The 17,916-nt window shown below is 59.4% G+C and overlaps 2 protein-coding genes across 6 annotated transcripts; both read left to right on the top strand.

Moving 5' to 3' along the window:
- The first annotated feature begins 4,034 nt into the window (after nt 1-4,034).
- Nucleotides 4,035-7,537, top strand: CHKB (choline kinase beta). 2 transcript variants are annotated; one of them, XM_080810313.1, is made up of 11 exons: nt 4,052-4,483; nt 4,711-4,819; nt 5,080-5,193; nt 5,401-5,534; nt 5,841-5,936; nt 6,107-6,165; nt 6,248-6,329; nt 6,457-6,565; nt 6,708-6,811; nt 7,038-7,119; nt 7,276-7,537. In XM_080810313.1, the coding sequence occupies exons 1-11, from the start codon at nt 4,260-4,262 to the stop codon at nt 7,345-7,347; spliced, it is 1,185 nt and encodes a 394-aa protein (XP_080666439.1). In that variant the 5' UTR covers nt 4,052-4,259; the 3' UTR covers nt 7,348-7,537. The 2 variants fall into 2 exon arrangements, with proteins under 2 accessions (XP_080666440.1, XP_080666439.1); XM_080810314.1 differs by lacking the exon at nt 6,457-6,565 and having other exon boundaries at nt 4,035-4,483.
- Nucleotides 7,538-8,085: 548 nt separating this feature from the next.
- Nucleotides 8,086-15,990, top strand: CPT1B (carnitine palmitoyltransferase 1B). Of its 4 annotated transcripts, none has more exons than XM_080810309.1 (19): nt 8,086-8,170; nt 8,628-8,787; nt 9,181-9,320; nt 9,616-9,793; nt 10,017-10,118; nt 10,304-10,441; nt 10,533-10,610; nt 11,411-11,518; nt 11,593-11,677; nt 12,217-12,412; nt 12,736-12,921; nt 13,013-13,118; nt 13,203-13,319; nt 13,662-13,826; nt 13,905-14,039; nt 14,122-14,274; nt 14,898-15,011; nt 15,429-15,521; nt 15,653-15,990. In XM_080810309.1, exons 2-19 carry the CDS (start codon nt 8,647-8,649, stop codon nt 15,734-15,736), a joined length of 2,319 nt encoding a protein of 772 aa, XP_080666435.1. In that variant the 5' UTR covers nt 8,086-8,170; nt 8,628-8,646; the 3' UTR covers nt 15,737-15,990. The 4 variants fall into 4 exon arrangements, with proteins under 4 accessions (XP_080666435.1, XP_080666437.1, XP_080666438.1 ...); XM_080810311.1 differs by having other exon boundaries at nt 11,605-11,677; XM_080810312.1 differs by having other exon boundaries at nt 11,632-11,677.
- Nucleotides 15,991-17,916: the final 1,926 nt, after the last annotated feature.

A 17,916-nucleotide genomic window follows, 5' to 3' on the forward strand; every position in this document is an offset into this window, starting at 1 on the left:
GTTCCCAGCACGAGGACCCAAAGTGACCTAATGGCATTTTCGGACTGGGTCCCATCATGGAAGTGTTCCCTTCCTGGGAACCAGGGGCCAGATCCAGCAGAGTTTAATGTTACAGAGACAGAATGTGCAAATTCTATGAGTGGGTCACTGAGAGCAATGGTGAGAGATATCCCAAGCCCTGGGTTCTTAGACTGGCGTCGTCATTCCTGGAGCCGCACATACTGTATCTACTGGGGCAGCACAATATACTGGGCTTTCACTTGGTGTTTATAGCCCAACTCCTCAGGCTACTGTCCCACAGCTGGGACATTTGCTAAGTCTCTAAGAGGTCACTCCATCTTTGTATTAGATGGGCTGCTTGTGGATAACTCAGGATATTAGAGAAACAGTGGCTTCCATGGCAATTCATACATTGTTGCATTTCTTGCACTGTAGAATGAGTTCCTTGATCCAAAGTAATGTCTTGGTAAATCAGGGTTCTGTAAGGCTCTGGATAGTGATATTACTCTGATGCATGGTGCATATGCGGATATGAGAAAGCAAACCCATATCCAGAGCAGGTGTCGATTCCAGCAAGGGTGAATCGATGCCCTCTCCCGGGTGGAAAGGATCTGCCGGAACTGACTTGTCACTGAGTCATCTAGGGATGGAGCCAGATCAGACCTCAGCACTGATCTTGGCTCTAAGAGGTCAGAAATTCAGCCACAGTAACAATTAGACAAGTTTGATTAGAGAGAGCCCATGTTAGTGGACATAACCAGCACTCCTGCCACCACGGCAATTCCCTCCATGGGCCCACCAGACAAGCACAAGGGCAGCCAAGGACAGAAGCTGGCTGACATCTGGCCATCCACTTTGCCATTCAGTGACCCCTCTGCAGTGGGTATTGACATGAGGCACAAAGATGCACACATTTGTGAGGTCTTCTACAGGCTCATCTTCTTTTCCAGACTGCCTTGTCTCCAGTACTCCCCTCTAGCTCTTTCCAGGTGCTGGGCCAACCAGCAAGACATCTGTCACCTCACCGAAATTCATGTGCACTCTTTCCCTAGACCGTTACTCTGTCCACTCCACTCTCTCCCTGCAAAGTGGAAACCCAAGGGTACTGCTCAGAGCTCTGCCCTCTGGAGGGTTTCCCCTCATTACTTTCCTTTAGAACCACACTGAACAGGACTGCAGTTCAGCAGTGAACCACTTTAAGCTCGAATCAACACATCAAGTCGACCTACCTGTGAACCAGATCTGAATTTTTCTTCCTGTCTCCTGAGAGAGAGGCATCAGTGGAAAAGGTAGGAGACATGAGGGCCACAGCCACCTCTTCCTGTATATGGCACGAAGCTCTCTCTGGACAAGCTTGGATCCAATTCTTTTTCACTGTGCAGCGAGTTGCTACTGAGCCTGCCTAACCTACTGACGTCATGGGTCTGTCAGCATCTAGCTCGGGACAGGCCGATGTGGTCATGTGGTTGTGTGGTGCCCCACAAGCAGGCACTAAGCCTCTACCTGGATCCGGCAGTGTGCCAGAAGCTGCATGGTTTTGCTTCAGAACCCATAGAGTGTGCACTGCAAACCCACAGAAGCATGTCAAAGGTGTCCTATAGAATCCCTACTTCCCACAAATAAGTCCAACCTTACCCCACTCATTCTGCTTAGTGGCAGGGGAACCCATCCTCCAGTCTCTATAGAGGCCTCCTTTGTTCTGGGCTCCACTCAAAACTGGCAGTCTCCCAAGTCATTCAACAAATGGGTCAGCACAGTATTCCCAAGGATGCTGACTACAACATCCAGAGGTGCATCAAGGGCTATGCCTCCTTCTTCGTGATCCGGATGCAAGATGCAACAACTTACCATCATCTTGGAAGCAATGCCCTGTCTTGCCCTACAGCGCACCCTGAGAACTTCACTGACGACAGGCTCCACGACTACTGAGGGGCTCTCTCCCATCCTCAGATCTGCATTGTCTCATCAAGGACAGAGCTCTTGTCAGTTCCTTCTTCACCATGTCCAATCAGCATGATGTTATCAGTGTTATGTGAAAGTCTGGGGTGGATTAAATTGTGGAAAAGAGCAGGAAAGCTAAAACCACCTTGAAGGGAGATAATATGTTTGGCTGTTCTTCCCATAAAAATGTGAACTGTTGGGGCACCTGGGGGGCTCAGTCAGTTAAGCGTCTGCCTTCTGCTCAGGTCATGATCCCTGGGTCCTGGGATCGAGCTCCTATTGGGCTCCTTGCTCGGTGGGAAGCCTGCTTCCCCTCTCCCTCTGCCTGTCACTCTGGTACTTACAACCTATCTCTCTCTCTGTCAAATAAAGAAAATCTTCCAAAAAAAATTTTTTTTTAAAAATGTGAACTGCTTTGGGGAATTTACGCTCTGCTACTGGAAGTTGAAAACAACGTTCACAAATCAATAACTGTGTTATCTGGTGCCGGAGGGGCACTGATAGGTTCCAACAAAAACAGCTCAACTGGCACAGCTACTGTGATTGGGGATAGCACTTGGGTACATTGGTGGTGGTTCACCACCCTTTACTGAGCCACCTGGATTTTGCAGGGGCCATTCAGGTGAACTGAAGATGTCATGGGGACCAGCACCTGTCTTTGAGAGTGACTCACCCTCTGCAGTCCCAGCGGGAATGCACCGTTGCTTCTGACTTACTCCCCTCGCAGGGTGGGGGAGGGGGGTTTCAGGGGCTCCCACAGTGCTCTTTCTGCCATGAGTCTCATTCCACAGATCAGGGGTCAGGATCTGCTCACTGCTGGGTACCATCATCCCAAGTATGCACGGGGACCAAAAACAGAACCACAGGACTTGGGCCAGGACCCCATTTATCAGCTCCCAGACCCTCCTCTGACCGGGGCTCCTGCACAAGCATCTCCGATCCTGTTTCTAAGAGCCTGGGAGAGGTCTGGATCGTCCCTTTCCCAAAGTAAATTATTTGTTAAGCAGCTCTAGGTCCCTCGGGGGAAGGCCTGGAGGACCATTTTTTCCACATAGTTACGGGGGCACGGGAGGGCCCTTGAAGGGCCGAGCCTCCCTTTCAAACCGTGGTCCGGGTCTCGGAACAGGCTCCGATTCACTGCAGCGACTGCCTTCTGCCTTCCGACCGCACACTCTCCATTTCTTTCCGCTTGTCCAAAGCAAACCTCGCCCCCGTCCGCCGCCCCTCGACCTCAGCCCGCGAACGCCGCGGGGCGACAAGCACTGCCGCAGCTCCCTGCGGCTCAAGCCTCCCGGGCGGACCCTCCGGCCTCCCGCAGAAGCGGAAACGCGGGCGCGCGCTGCGGGTGCGGCTCCACCGGGCTGGGGGGTCCGAGGGGCGCCGAGGGGCGCCGAGGAGACGCCCGCAGCCCCGCGCGCCCGCTCCAAGCCGAGCCTTCTCCCGGGTTGCGCCGCCGGGCCAGATGCGGGGGCACGACGGGGAGCCGAGCGGGGCGCGGAGCCGCGAGCAGCGCCGCCAGGGCTTCCTCCCCCACGAGGGCGCCCCCGCGGTCCCAGGGCTTCAAGGCACCCGCAGTCCTCGGCACCGTCCCCGGGTCCCAAGCTCTCACCGCTCCTCAGCAGACGTGCACGGGGCGCCTACGCCGCGCCCCGCACTCTCCGCTCCCGGGCGGCGAGTCGCACCGCGCCTCCCGCTCCGGGGGGACCCACGCACTCAACGGCCCTTTCCTCGCCCGACCGCCCCGGGACTGGGCGGGGCTTGAGCGCGTCCGTCCGGCGAGGGGCCGCCGCCGCCCGCGCTGCGCCGCGCCGTGCGCCCCCCGAGCCCCGCGACGGCCCTTCCGCCCTCCCCGGCGCCCGCCCGAGGACACCCGCGCTCGAGCACCGCGGCCCGCCCCGCCCGCAGGACAACTCGCGCACCGCGGGCGGGCGCCCCACCCGCCCACGTGACCGGCCTCGAGGCGCGCCCCGGGCCGTGCGCCCGCCTGCTCTCGGCGCTTCTGGTTGGCCCCCTGGGCCCCTCCCAGGCCTGTCCTCGGAGCGGCCCCGCCCAGAGAGACAGCTCATTGGTGTTCGCCCAGAGCAGGGGCGGGCACGGCGGCGACGCGCAGAACTTGGCCTTCGGAAAAGGGCGCCCGACCGGGATGACGGAGAGAGGCGAGCGGCGCCGCAAAAGGCCGAAAAGAGCCGGAGAGACCCGAGTATGCCGGGAGAAGGGCAGGCTGGCCGGAAGCAGACCCGAGCGCAGCCGGAAGGAGCCGAGTTCGCCCGAAGGGGCCTGAGCGCGGCCGGACGTTGGGGCTTCGCCCGGCCGGCGCCATGGCTGCCGAGGGGACAGCTGTGGCCGGAGGCGGGGCTGTTGGCGACCGGCTGGCCAAGGACAGCCTGCCGCAGTCTCAGTGCCCGGACGCGGCCCCGAACCGGCGGCGCGGCTCGTCGCTGTCGCGTGACGCCGAGCGCCGAGCCTACCAGTGCTGCCGGGAGTACTTGGGCGGGGCCTGGCGCCGCGTGCGGCCGGAGGAGCTGAGGGTTGACCCTGTGAGGTGGGAGGTCAGGGGTCAGCTCTCCGGAGCCAGCGCGGGGGTCAGGGGTCGAGCTCGGCCCCGGGGACCCCGCGTTGCTGCGGCTCCCGCGCCTGCGGGGCGGGGGGGCGTGCGGGGCGGGGGGGCGGGGCCGGCCTGCCCCGGGGCGGACGCGGGGGGCGATCCGGGGCGCGCGGGGGCGGGTGCCGCCGGCCGCGGGCTGAGCGCACGCTGCTGTGGGTCTGCAGCGGAGGCCTCAGTAACCTGCTCTTCCGCTGCTCGCTGCCGGACCAGCTGCCCAGCGTGGGCAGGGAGCCCCGGGAGGTGCTGCTGCGGCTGTACGGGGCCATCCTGCAGGTGAGGACGGAGCGAGGGCCGCCGTGGCCCCGGCTTCAGGGCCTGCCCTCCCGCGTGGCGGGTGGCCGTTGCCCCCATCGCGCCGCCGAGGACGCCGAGGCCCAGGGGCTCGGGAGCTTGTAAATTCCGCTAGAGCCGGGCGCGGGCGTCTCCAGGCAATAGAGCAAGCGGCGGCGGTGCTGGGAGGTCGGAGCAGACGCTCCTGTGTTGGCCTCCGGCCCCTCGTGATTCTGCCCCCGTGGTTGTCCATCTTCCTTCAGGGCGTGGATTCCTTGGTTCTCGAAAGTGTGATGTTCGCCATCCTGGCAGAGCGGTCGCTGGGGCCCCAGCTCTATGGAGTCTTTCCAGAGGGCCGGCTGGAACAGTACATCCCAGTAGGAGCCCAGCCCAGCCCGGCCCTGACCTCCCCGAGGCACCTCCTGCCCCCAGACCCTATCCCCCTTTCCAGTGTCGGCCCTCATGTCCCTTACCCCAGGTAGGGCATTTTCCCCAAGACCCTGACATCCCCCCCACCTCCACTCCCCACCCCTTCCCCCTCCTGCCCCAGCCCCCTCACCACCCTGATAGGTTCCTGGGTGCAGAGCCGGCCACTGAAAACCTGTGAGCTTCGAGAGCCAGCGCTGTCAGCAGAAATCGCCACGAAGATGGCCCGGTTCCATGGCATGGAGATGCCGTTCACTAAGGAGCCCCACTGGCTGTTTGGGACCATGGAACGGTGAGTCTGGAGCCGCCTCAGGGCTCTTGCACACCTGTTCTGAACCCTGATCCTGCCAGTTACTACGCTGGGCTGCAGCAGAATGTGTCCGAGACTGTCCAGCTGAGTGGATCAGGTGTCCCAGTGTCTAGCCTGGGACTCTCACACAGAACAGGCGTCCGAGTCAGGCAGACAAGTCTGTCAGAACAGTGTTCCAGAGAAGTCCTCCAGTGGTAGGAAAACGGGTAGGACAGCCGGGCCTGGGGAAATGGGAGAGGAGGTAGGAAGGGATAACAGAGGGAGCATGTCTTATTCTTTGGACTTCAGGTACCTAAAGCAGATCCAGGACCTGCCCCCGACTGGCCTCCCCCAGACGAACCTGCTGGAGACGTACAGCCTGAAGGATGAGATGGGCAACCTCAGGTGAGGGACAGCAGGGCAGGAGCACAGCACAGCACAGGAACCAGTGCCAGGCACCTACTGGGGTACCTCCCCAGGATTTACTGAGGGCGGGCTCAGGGCCGGGCCCACAGGGTGACTGACCCTCCTCTGGTCACTCCTGCTCAGGACCCATGCCCCCTGTTCTCCTACAGGAAATTGTTAGACTCTACCCCATCACCAGTGGTTTTCTGTCACAATGATGTCCAGGAAGGTAGGAGAAAGCACCGGCATCTCCTAAGGTGAGGGGGGCCAGAAGGCCCTGGAGTAACCAGAACTCCACCCCGTTTTCCCAGGGAACATCTTGTTGCTCTCAGAGCCAGGAAACACTGACAGACTCATGCTGGTCGACTTTGAGTACAGTAGTTACAACTACAGGTGAGGGTAAGAGGATGGCCTCCACGGGTCTGTTCCCACAACAGCCTGGAAAACAGACTAGGCCTTCCTCTCTGCATCCCAGCTGCCCAGGGTATTTGGGGACTGAGTGTCCACCTTATTCCCCCAGGGGCTTTGACATTGGGAACCATTTTTGTGAGTGGGTTTATGATTATACTCACGAGGAGTGGCCTTTCTACAAAGCGCAGCCTGCAGACTACCCCACCCGGGGGCAGCAGGTATGTGGACCGGAGGCTGGGGAGCGGGACCCGGCCTGTGAGGGAGGAGGAAAGTGAGGTCTGGAAAGCATGGTGAGAAAGGGTGTTCGCTGGGAAATGTTCCGCAGTCTCCCCGTTGTCTGACTCTGTCTGTCACCCTCAGCTCCATTTTATTCGCCATTACCTGGCAGAGGTCAAGAAAGGTGAGACCATCTCCCAAGAGGAGCGGAGGAAACTGGAAGAAGATTTGCTGGTGGAGGCTAATCGGTGAGGAGAGATGGGGCAGAGCGGAGTGCGAGGGAAGAGGGGCTGGGGAGGAGGCGGCAGGCCGGCTTCTGGGACTGCAGGTGGGGGCGGAGCCGAAGAGGCAGGACAGTGTTGGAGTTAAGGCAGTGGGGGAGAAGTTTGAGCTTCGGGGCTTGATCAGCCTGAGGGATGAGATCCAGGTAATGCCAAGTGTGCTCTGAACCCCTGTTTGTCCTGCCCTCCTTAGATATGCTCTGGCATCCCATTTCTTTTGGGGTCTCTGGTCTATCCTCCAGGCGTCTATGTCCACCATAGAATTCGGTTACTCGGTAAGGAACCCAGATGGGTGAGTTAGGTGGGAGGAGGGGGACAGCAGGGGCCTCATGTTCCCCAGGAATCTGTGGGCAGACTTGGGGTGGGGGGTGGGGAGGCAGGTGCTAGTCTCAAGCCTCCTCACAGGTCTTCTGGGGGGTTTCCTTCCCTAGGAGTATGCCCAGTCTCGCTTCCAGTTCTACTTCCAGCAGAAAGGACAGCTGAGCAGCTTCCCCTCATCCTGACTCTCCAGCCCCCAACTCAGATTGCTCCGGGAGCCTCCAGGGCAGGACCTTGGAGGGAGGCTCTGGGGACTGGGCTGAGCCCTGGAGCGAGCCTGGGCCTGAGGATGCCGACCTCTCTCCACAGCAGGCAGATGGTGGGAGAGAGCCCCTGGCTGTGTACCTTGAGACAATAAACAAGCTTCTTCCTTCACACCCAGTCCTAGCTCTGCTGCAGAAAGTAGCAGCCAGGGAATGCACACAGATTGACAAGAGTGATCGCTGCTGTGAGCCTTGTTTTCTCTGAAAAGGATGGCTGTTTGGTGCTCTGGGCTTGAGAGTCGCTAAGGGTCCACTGTGCCAGTTGGAGCCCCCTACCCTCCCGCTCCCTGGCCCCAGCTTAGAAGTGAGACACACTGGAACGATTTGGGTGGTGAGCTAGGGGTGATGGGGGTACAGAGAGGGCACTGGGGTGGGGCTGCCCAACCCTGAGCACTGGAGATCAGGGGACAGGCAGCACAGCTGACACTCTGATGACCTTTTCCCTACATTCAGCTATTTTTAGCTCCAATGCTGCCATCCTCACGTGAGACCCTTTGGGCCCCCCCAGGTTCCCAGACCTCTGAGCAATCCCAGCTTGCAGAAACCCGGCCCGCCCCCACTCCTGATTCCCACCACAGAGAGGAGGGGATTCTGGTTGCCGCCCCACATCTGTTTTCTCAACCCAAATTTGGGAGTGGGTGTCAGGTTCCCGGTGAGGGCGGGGCAGGGATGGCCAGGCCTGAAGGACATGGGGACACGGGCCAGAGCGACTGGCCCCACACGCGGACAGGAGCGAACCCAAGCTGTGAGTGGAGTGGGGGGCGACACGGGGCCACCCGTGGGGCTCAGAAGCCTAGACCAGAGCAGGGGGCGAGGACGGCGCGGGGTCCCTTGCAGTTGGGTTGTCTGCCTCGCTCCAGATCAACTCTGCTTTCAGGGGCGCGTCTCGCCCCAACCCGGAGACAGCCCTTTCCCGGCTCTGCCCTCTTCGCGACCGCTGCCCCACCGTGGCGGAGCACGCCCGGAACGCGGGCGCGAGGGTTCCGCGGCCGTTGGTCGCGCTGCGGGGCCGGGGCGGGGGACGAAGCGGGCGGCGGGCCTGCGGCGGCCGCTGGTATAGCGCCGGGGCGCGGGCGCGGGGGCGGGGGCGCGGCCGGGGCGCGGGGGCGCGGCCGGGGCTCGGGGGCCCTCGGGGCAGAGGGCGGCCGGGGGCGGGGCCAGCCGAAGTCCGCCGCGCACCCTCCTGCCCTGCCCCCTCCCAGGTGAAGGCCAACCTCCGGGATGGCGGAAGCGCACCAGGCCGTGGCCTTCCAGTTCACGGTGACCCCAGATGGGGTCGACTTCCGGCTCAGTCGGGAGGCCCTAAAACACATCTACCTGTCCGGGATCAACTCCTGGAAGAAACGCCTGATTCGCATCAAGGTGGGCGCGGGTGGTTCTGGCTTCTTCCTCCCAGCAGCTGCAGGATAGAGCTTTCGCGAAGGCAGAGGCCAGGTGTCAGCTGCTGCCCCATTGGCAAGACCTTCCACCCCCACCTTGGCTGGCAGTTCGGCTGGGTGGCAGGCTCTAGCAGTGCAGAAACCAGAGGGGTGCTCAAGGGGTGCAGGGGAGATGGGAGTGCGAGGAGTAGCGGTGGGACCCAGTGAGTAATTGGGTGCTGCAGGTACGGGAGTGTGGAGGAGGGGAAGACCGGACATGAAGGAGGAGCAGGAGCACAGCAGGTGAGGGAGGGAGGCGGCCTCCCCAGCAAAGACCAGGACCTCGCAGGTGCCCACCGTCATTTCTGCTGTAAGTGTGCCTGTTTCTGCCCCACAGAATGGCATCCTTAGGGGTGTGTACCCTGGCAGCCCCACCAGCTGGCTGGTTGTCGTCATGGCAACAGTGGGTTCTTCCTACTGCAAGGTGGACATCTCCATGGGGCTGGTCTGCTATATCCAGAGGTGCCTCCCTGAGGGGTAAGAAGAAGGGTGACAAGAGAGGGCTGGGCAGCCTCCAAGGTTAGGGTTCTTGAGCTGGGCACATTCAGGATAATAGCCACTGGAGGTCCTAGGGGCAGCCCTCCCTGGGGGCCACCATCATCTGAGGCCAACATTTTGAAAGTTGGTATGTAAGGCATTCAGACATGAGTGTGCCAGAGAATGGTCATCCATGCCTTCTCCAAGCCGGTTCACAACCATCAAAACTGAAGTCCGAATTTCCCTAAGGCTGACCTCAAGGGGATTCCCTGCAGCCCTGTCCCTTCTCTGACAGATGTGGCCCCTACCAGACCCCACAGACCCGGGCACTTCTCAGCATGGCCATCTTCTCCACGGGCATCTGGATGATGGGCATCTTCTTCTTCCGCCAAACCCTGAAACTGCTTCTTTCCTACCATGGCTGGATGTTTGAGATGCATGGCCAGACCAGCCACTTCACCAAAGTCTGGGCTGTGAGCAGAAGCCAGTGGACGGGTTCAGGCAACTGGTTTGAGACTCTGGGGGCCTCATTTGGGCTTCTAAGCTGGAGGGGAGAGGCAGGCAGGGCACTGGTGCCTGGTGCATAGGTTTGTCCTGGTTCTGAGGGTCGGGGGCCCAGCTCCTCAAGGGTTTGTGATTTGTTTCCTTTACTTCCCTGGGTTTTCACCAGAAACATTCTCTGCTCCATGTGCCCAGATCTGTGTCCGCCTTCTGTCCAGCCGGCGGCCCATGCTCTACAGCTTCCAGACATCCCTGCCCAAGCTTCCCGTGCCCAGCGTGCCGGCCACAATTCAGCGGGTAAGGGCCTGAATCAGACGTCCCCGTTGGGCAGGCTAGGCTGGACTCAGAGGACTTCTCCAAACTAAGGGACTGTCCCTTGCAAAGAGCGGGGTTGAGAAAAATGGGGCTGGGTTGGCAGAGAGTCAGGACAGGAGTAGTCATTGCCGTTTGGCCTCCACGCTGACAATGACTCGGCTGGACAGTACTTGGAATCTGTGCGGCCCTTGATGGATGATGCGGAATACTGCCGAATGGAGACGCTGGCCAAGGACTTCCAGGAGAAGACTGCCCCCAGGCTGCAGAAGTACCTGGTCCTCAAGTCATGGTGGGCAACTAACTATGTGAGTCCCCTCCTTGGCTTACCCTCACCCCCCTTGTGTCAGGGGCATCTGCCCTCTGCCCCCAGCACTAACTCTTCCCTTCCTCCTGCAGGTGAGTGACTGGTGGGAAGAGTACGTGTACCTGAGGAGCAGGGCGCCCCTCGTGGTGAACAGCAACTACTACGTCATGGTGCGGGTGGGCCTGGGGGCAGGGAAGCTGGGGGAGATCCCCAACAGTCAGTCAGGAAGCAGTTTCAGGGCAGCGAGGGTACTGAGGATCTGGGGAGTCCAATAGACCCGCAGCCTGAACTATCGTTGTCAGAGTCCCTCAGGCTCACTGCCCTGACCAGCACAGGCTCTATCCCTTCCGGCCTTGGTTTTCTCACCAGCCTCCCAGCCACAGGTTCCCCGCTGTCCTGACACCATCACTGGGAACTTCCTTCGTTGCGCCTTCCTGTTAAGTTGCTGTGTGGATCCCGAGCTGCTTCTCTTAGAGCTCACGAGGTCACGGTCTTCCCCTGACCCAGCAGCCCTTCTGCTCCCAGCACAGGCCGCAGCACAGCCACTGGTCTGCACAGCGGGCCCCTCCTCTCCCACTGCCCAAAACACATTCCGAGTCATGTGCCGAAGTCCCCTCCTCCACAGAGCTGTCCTCCCAACCATTTATGTACAGCTTGCCCATGACAGAGGTTTTAAACTGTTTTTCAGCGGTAGAAACTCTGTGCTCGATGCAAAATAAATAAAACACGACCGAAGAAAATAGGCTATGAGAAAGCAGCTCCAAAGATTCAAGCCGGGCAGAGAGATGGCGTGACCAGTTATGCATCTCACCTCTGGCAGTGCCCCCTGACCACATGTGCAGGATGGACTGGGGAAAGGGATCAGGACCCCTCAGGTCCTTAGGCAGGGAGACCCAGGTGACACCAGGACAGAGAGGTGCGGCTGCGCATGTCTGTCACACCCCGTGCAGGCTCTGCTCTCTCTCTGCAGGACTTTGTGCTCATCCAGAATACAAATATACAGGCAGCCCGCCTGGGAAACATCGTCCATGCTATGATCATGTATCGCCGTAAACTGGACCGGGAAGAGATCAAGCCTGTGAGTTTTGTGAGGTTGAGGGCACAGCAGGGAGAGGAGGCCTGAGTCTGAGCCATGCTGGGCCTTCCTCCCAGGTGATGGCGCAGGGCATTGTACCCATGTGCTCCTACCAGATGGAGAGGATGTTCAACACTACTCGGATCCCGGGCAAGGAGTCAGGTACTGGGCCCCCGCCAGGGCCCCGTGGTGGGGCTGTCAGGACGGAGGCCCCTCCCTCCCAGGTCTGCGCCTCACGTGGCTAACCCTTCTATCTGTGCGCCCATCACCAAGCGTCCAGGGCATCTCAGGGTCACGGAACTGGAAAAAAAAATTTGATTTGTGACCAGCAGGGCCCAGAACAGAGTCCCTGCTCCCCAGGACCTTCCAGGGCAGGGGTAGGTGTCTGAAGGAGGAGGAGCGGGAGGAGCGGAGCTTCCCAGGAACCCTTCACAACCAGTGAAGTAGGAGAGGCTGCTTGCCGAGGGCCTGCTTCCTGACACGGGGACAGTGTGTGTACTTCCTGGAGCTTCGGCTTCCTCTTCTGTGAAGTGCTTTATGGGACTGTTGGCATTAAGCCAGAGAGACGGGAGCGCCCAGCACAGGGCCTGGCTTCCACGGCCGGGAAAGGAAAGCCCAGACGGGGGCCTGCAGGGCGGCTGGGGGGCAGTGGGAGCCGGGAGGTGTGCCCTGCCTCAGCCTTCCTGCCGCTTCTGTCCCAGACCTGCTGCAGCACCTCTCGGACAGCAGGCACGTGGCTGTCTACCACAAGGGCCGCTTCTTCAAGGTGTGGCTCTACGAGGGCTCGCAGCTGCTCAAGCCTTGCGACCTAGAGATGCAGTTCCAGAGGATCCTGGATGACCCCTCCCCAGCTCAGCCTGGGGAGGAAAGGCTGGCAGCCCTCACTGCAGGGGGAAGGTACCAGGGCCCCATGAGAAGAGGAGCTCGGCCCTGCATGCCACCCTGGAACTTGGGGCCACGGGCATGACTGAGGGAGGCACGTGCTGGCAGGGTGCCCTCTGCCCAAGCCAGGCCCCTCCGTAGTGAGGAGGATGGCGGGCAATGGCAGACGGTGCATCTAGCCACATGCGACTGGGTGGGGGCTGGGTGGGAGTGTGTGGAGGACAGGGACATCTGCCAGGACAGCCTGGGACCCCCAGCACTGGACCCTGCCGAGTCCTGAGAGGTGTCCTTCGCCGCCGCCCAGTGACCCCACACTCACCCTGCCCTTGTGCCCCTAGAGCGGAGTGGGCACAGGCACGCCAGGCCTTCTTCAGCTCTGGCAAGAACAAGGCCGCTCTGGATGCCATCGAGCGTGCTGCTTTCTTCGTGGCCCTGGACGAGGAGTCTCCCCACTATGACCCCGAAGACGAGGCCAGCCTCAGCCTCTACGGCAAGGCCCTGCTACATGGCAACTGCTACAACAGGTGTGGCACCCCAGCCCCTCGGCAGGCCCCCCGCTCCTTCCCCCCGTCTCGGCGCCCCGCCACCCCGCATCTCCGGCCTCCTTTCCTGCAGGTGGTTTGACAAGTCTTTCACCCTCATCGCCTTCAAGAACGGCCAGCTGGGCCTCAACACGGAACACGCGTGGGCAGACGCACCTATCATAGGGCACCTCTGGGAGGTAATGGGCCCTCAGAGGGGTCCTGCAGGGCAGGCTGGGTGCGGGGTGTGAGGGTGGCTTCTCAGCCTGACCTTCTCCCTGCAGTTTGTCCTGGGCACTGACACCTTCCACCTGGGCTACACAGAGACCGGGCACTGCCTGGGCAAGCCGAACCCCATGCTTATGGCTCCCCAGCGGCTGCAGTGGGACATTCCTGAGCAGGTGTGCGGGCCAAGAGGGGACAGGGATGGGCATGTGAGAGTGGCAAGTACCTCGGATGCTCTCAGGGGGATGGGACAGGAGCTTCTCAGAGTCCAGACTGGCCATGCAGAGAACAGAGATCCTGGGACCATCAGGTAGTTAGTGAAAGACGTGAGGCGTGAGACTCGTCCACAGAGCACCCGTTTGTGCCTCCCTCTTCCCACAAAGCCCAGCATGGCCTCTGGGGATGGAGGCCCCTCAGGTTGCCCTCTGTGTCTGAAGATGTTGAAGTCTCACTGAGACCTGCCCAGCCTCGCTGCGTGGAGAGCTCTGCCCCCAGCTGACCCTTCCGTATCTTGGCAGTGCCGGGCCATCATCGAGAGCTCCTACCAGGTGGCCAAGGCACTGGCAGACGACGTGGAGCTGTACTGCTTCCAGTTCCTGCCGTTTGGCAAAGGCCTCATCAAGAAGTGTCGTACCAGCCCGGACGCCTTCGTGCAGATTGCCCTGCAGCTGGCCCACTTCCGGGTAGGAGCCCTGCCGGGCTGCTGAGGGGCAGGGTGGCACCAGCCTCACCTGCCAGATTCACGCCTCTGTGCTCCTCAGGACAGGGGCAAGTTTTGCCTAACCTATGAAGCCTCCATGACCAGGATGTTCCGGGAGGGACGGACTGAGACCGTGCGTTCCTGTACCAGCGAGTCCACGGCCTTTGTTCAGGCCATGGTGGAGGGGTCCCACATGGTGAGCCCCCCCCCACACCCTCTACCTCCTGCCCACCTTGAGGGGCAGGGCTACTCTTCACTGTTCCGCTTCTGCTCCCCAGAAAGCAGACCTCCAAGATCTCTTCCGGAAGGCTTCAAAGAAACACCAGAACATGTACCGCCTGGCCATGACGGGGTGTGGTATAGACAGGCACCTCTTCTGCCTTTACCTGGTCTCCAAGTACCTGGGGGTCAGCTCCCCTTTCCTGGCTGAGGTCAGCATTGTTGATGGGTGTGTCCTCTCTCCCCATGGCCTCTCCTGAGGGGGCACAGCCTATCCTCTGCCCAGAGCCCCAGAAATTGCCCTTGAGGGCTGGAGCCAGCTTTCCCGCTCCACACCCCTTCCAGGCCTGTGGTCCTGCTTCTCGGTAGGTCTCCCCTCACGGAGCTGGTGGTTCTCATGAGGGGGGACAGACAAATCTGTGGCTATCACGTGGTGACAGCACTTTGGGAAAAGTGAAGAGGCTGCAGGATGAGGCTGGGCAGAGGGCGCAGGCAGAGGGAACCTCCAGGGCCCAGACACTGAGGCAGGGGCATGGGTGGACAAAGAGCATCAGCAGGAGGGGAGGGAGCAGAGCCGAGGGAGGGACAGGCCAGTAGGAGAGGAGGCCCGGGGGACAGTTAGGTCACATGGGCCTCAGGGGTTTTGTGCAGATGCTGTCATGGTGGGAACAGACGAGGGAGGGAGTTGGAGGGGGGACGTGTAGCAGCAGTCAGCGGTCAGGAAGTTTGTGCTCCTGCTCATGCTGGTCCTCAGGCATCACCTGTCAGCAGGTTGAGTGCTGAGTGCGTGGCACTTCACGCATGGTGCCTCACTGCTGTGATCTCCCTGTTACAGGTGCTCTCAGAACCCTGGCGCCTCTCCACCAGCCAGATTGCTCAATTCCAGATCCGTATGTTTGACCCGGACAAGTACCCCAAACACCTGGGTGCCGGTGGTGGCTTTGGCCCTGTAAGTGCCCTTGAAAGGAGATGGATGAGCAGGACTGGGCCCCAGGGGTCTCAGTGGAGAGTACAGAGCCCTGAAGTCCCACCAGGGGCAGGAGCACAGCCCTGGCTTGCCCTGCGTAGGAGGAGAATGGATAGCTATCGACCCAGGAACTAAAGACACTCCCTGGAGAGAGGCAGTGAGCTTGAACCTCCTGAGAGAAACAGAGTATCCTGGATCCCTGATAGCGTCTGGATCTGCAGTAGGCAGAGCTCCTTGGTTTTCACACTGTTGCCTGGAAATGTTCCTGACCTCAGGGGAAATGCAGCAAGTGGGGTGGGGCCCCTTCCTGGGCATCTTGTGGGGACAGCAAGCATGACATCAGCTTTCAGATCTGCAAGGTTTGGTTTACTTCTTCTTTACCCCTCGGGCTGCCCTCAGGTGGCAGATGATGGCTATGGGGTTTCCTACATGATCGCGGGCGAGAACACCATCTTCTTCCACATCTCCAGCAAGTTCTCAAGCTCAGAGACAGTGAGTCTCTCCCGCTCCTACTCAGGCCTGAGGAGGGGGGGCCCTTTCTGGCTGGGGAAGAGTCCTTGGTTGTGGGGACAGAGGGACAGGGCCTCACCTGAAGGGTTGGTCTGTGCTCTTGGCTCCCACAGAATGCCCAGCGCTTTGGGAACCACATCCGCCAAGCTCTGCTGGACATCGCTGATCTTTTCCAAGTTCCCAAGGCTGACAGCTGAGGGCTGGAGAAATGCCAGCTGCCCTTTCATCCCCACACTGTGGAAGAAGGGGCCTGTGGTCGGCTCACAGACGTAAGGGGTTGCCATGCACAGGTGTCTGGCCTCCAAGGACAGCTCTGGCAGCAGGCACTCCGGAAACAGACGCTGCTCCCTGAGGGCCCAGGTGGTAGAAGTGGGGTTGGAGCAGGGAGGGAATTTTGACTTTTTTTTCTTGCTAGACACTAATAAAGATAAGCCTCTGTAATTCTCTCTTAGCTTTTAGGTACCTTCGTTTTATTTGGGAACTAGGAGGCCCTCCCCTGCCCAAGCTCAGGCCAGAGAGGTAGCAGGGGGAGGAGATGGGGCTGGGAGACTGAGAGGCTTGTGACCTACTTTGCAATGCATGTTTCTCCTGAGGTCAACACCGTCCACACCCACTTGGACTAAACTCTTGTTTCACAACCTTCACCTGTTCCCTGGGGCCACTTCTGTTTGTCTGCCAGAGAGTGGGGCCCAGCTGCCGGTTCCACGAACGGTCATGCCCTCTGCACGCCTCTGGGCTGGGGCACTGCCCTGTGGAGGCCCATGGCCGCCTCCTGGCCATAGGGAAGGGCTAGAATCCCAGGCCCACAGTCCACATACCAAGTGGTCATGTCTGTGAGAGGGCACAGAGTATAATCTGGAGCAACACATGCTCCTTCCCTCAGGTTGACTTTTTACATTAAAATAACATTAAAAGTAAACATAAACATTTTTTTCTGGAAAGTGTAAGAAGGCACTTATATTCCTACTGCTGCATGCGAGAGGGAATCCGGGTCTTGGCGCTCTGCTTGTTGCCAAGAACCCAGGAACGAATTCATACAGTCCTGGGCCTTCTCTTCTGAACTACCACGGATTGCGCACCCACCCCCTGCCCAGCGCTGTGCTGTGGATTCGGTGCTGAGCAAGGCACCTGCCGTGTGGAATTCACTATTAGGTCAAACAGGCATGGATTGGGGGATGGAGAGGCTGGCATGGGAACCAGCAGCCTTTTGGAATAATTCACTTAGTACTTACTCAGTGCTATAATGGGCTGGGCACTGGCATACAGTAGTGAATAAAACTGGCCAAAACAGTCCCTCCCCCTGGGGCTTAGAGTCTAGTGGGAAGACAGGCATTAAGCAAGAAGAATGAGTAAATTATACAGTAAGGCAGATGGTAATAAGTGCTAAGAAGAAAAGTAATGGGAGGGAGCAACAGAGGGGTGGGTGGCAATTTCAGACAGGGCTGGGAAGGCAGACTTCTGAGCGGGGCTGTCTGACTCTGACCGGAAGGAAGGGAGGGTGCAGAGTGGACAGCCCGAGCCAGAGCTTCCAGGTGGCAGGTGTTGGCTGCAGTGCAGGAACAGTACCAGAGGGGCTGTGGCTGGCGTGGAGGGAGTGGAGGGAGAGCAGGAGGGGACAGGTGGATCGGGGCCTCAAGGGCCTCATATGCGAGGCTCTGGCTTGTCTGAATGATGGGAGAAGCCACTGAGGTGAGAACAGAGGGTGATCTAATCTACCCTAAATCTTAATGGGATCATTCTGGCCAACCAGAAGGACATTAGAACAAAGTAGGGGGGGTGAAGACAGAAACAAGGAGACCTGTCTGTACCTCTCGGGGCAGGGCGGGGGGCAGGTTGGGATAAATAACGGGACTTAAACTACCAAAAGGAGACTCAGGACACAAGAACGTCAATGTAGGTCTGAAAACCTGACAGGCATTGAAGATAATTCACATTTTCTACTTTGGGTGCGTGAGTGATTAGATGAGATTTTTAAATGTTGAGTTTGATGTGCCTATAGGAGGTATTCGTGAAATTGTCTCAAACTCCTCAAAATATAAATTGAAAACTAAGATGTAGGCTCCTGAGAGCAGCTTTGAAGAGAGCACATGAGAGGATTCCCAGGGCAGAGGCTCCTAATCGCCTCTGAATCTGTGAGAAGCTTACAAATCTCAGCTCACAGAATGTTCTGTTCCGCACCAGAACTTTCTTGGGCTCCCAAGAATCTCTTCACAGACCGGGCCACTCAGGGTACCTGTGTCACCTACCCTGGGGGAGTGTGTGGGTTTCGGTAGGCTTCTGGGCACACCAGCCCACCCAGCCTTGGGAGAGCAGTGAGCAGAGTCTTCCAAAAAGCTGGCTTCCCATTAATGCTGAAATCCAAGTTTTTCTTTTTTTT

This window comes from Martes martes (genome assembly GCF_963455335.1).
Source record: "Martes martes genome assembly, chromosome: 8".
Classification (NCBI taxonomy): domain Eukaryota; kingdom Metazoa; phylum Chordata; class Mammalia; order Carnivora; family Mustelidae; genus Martes; species Martes martes.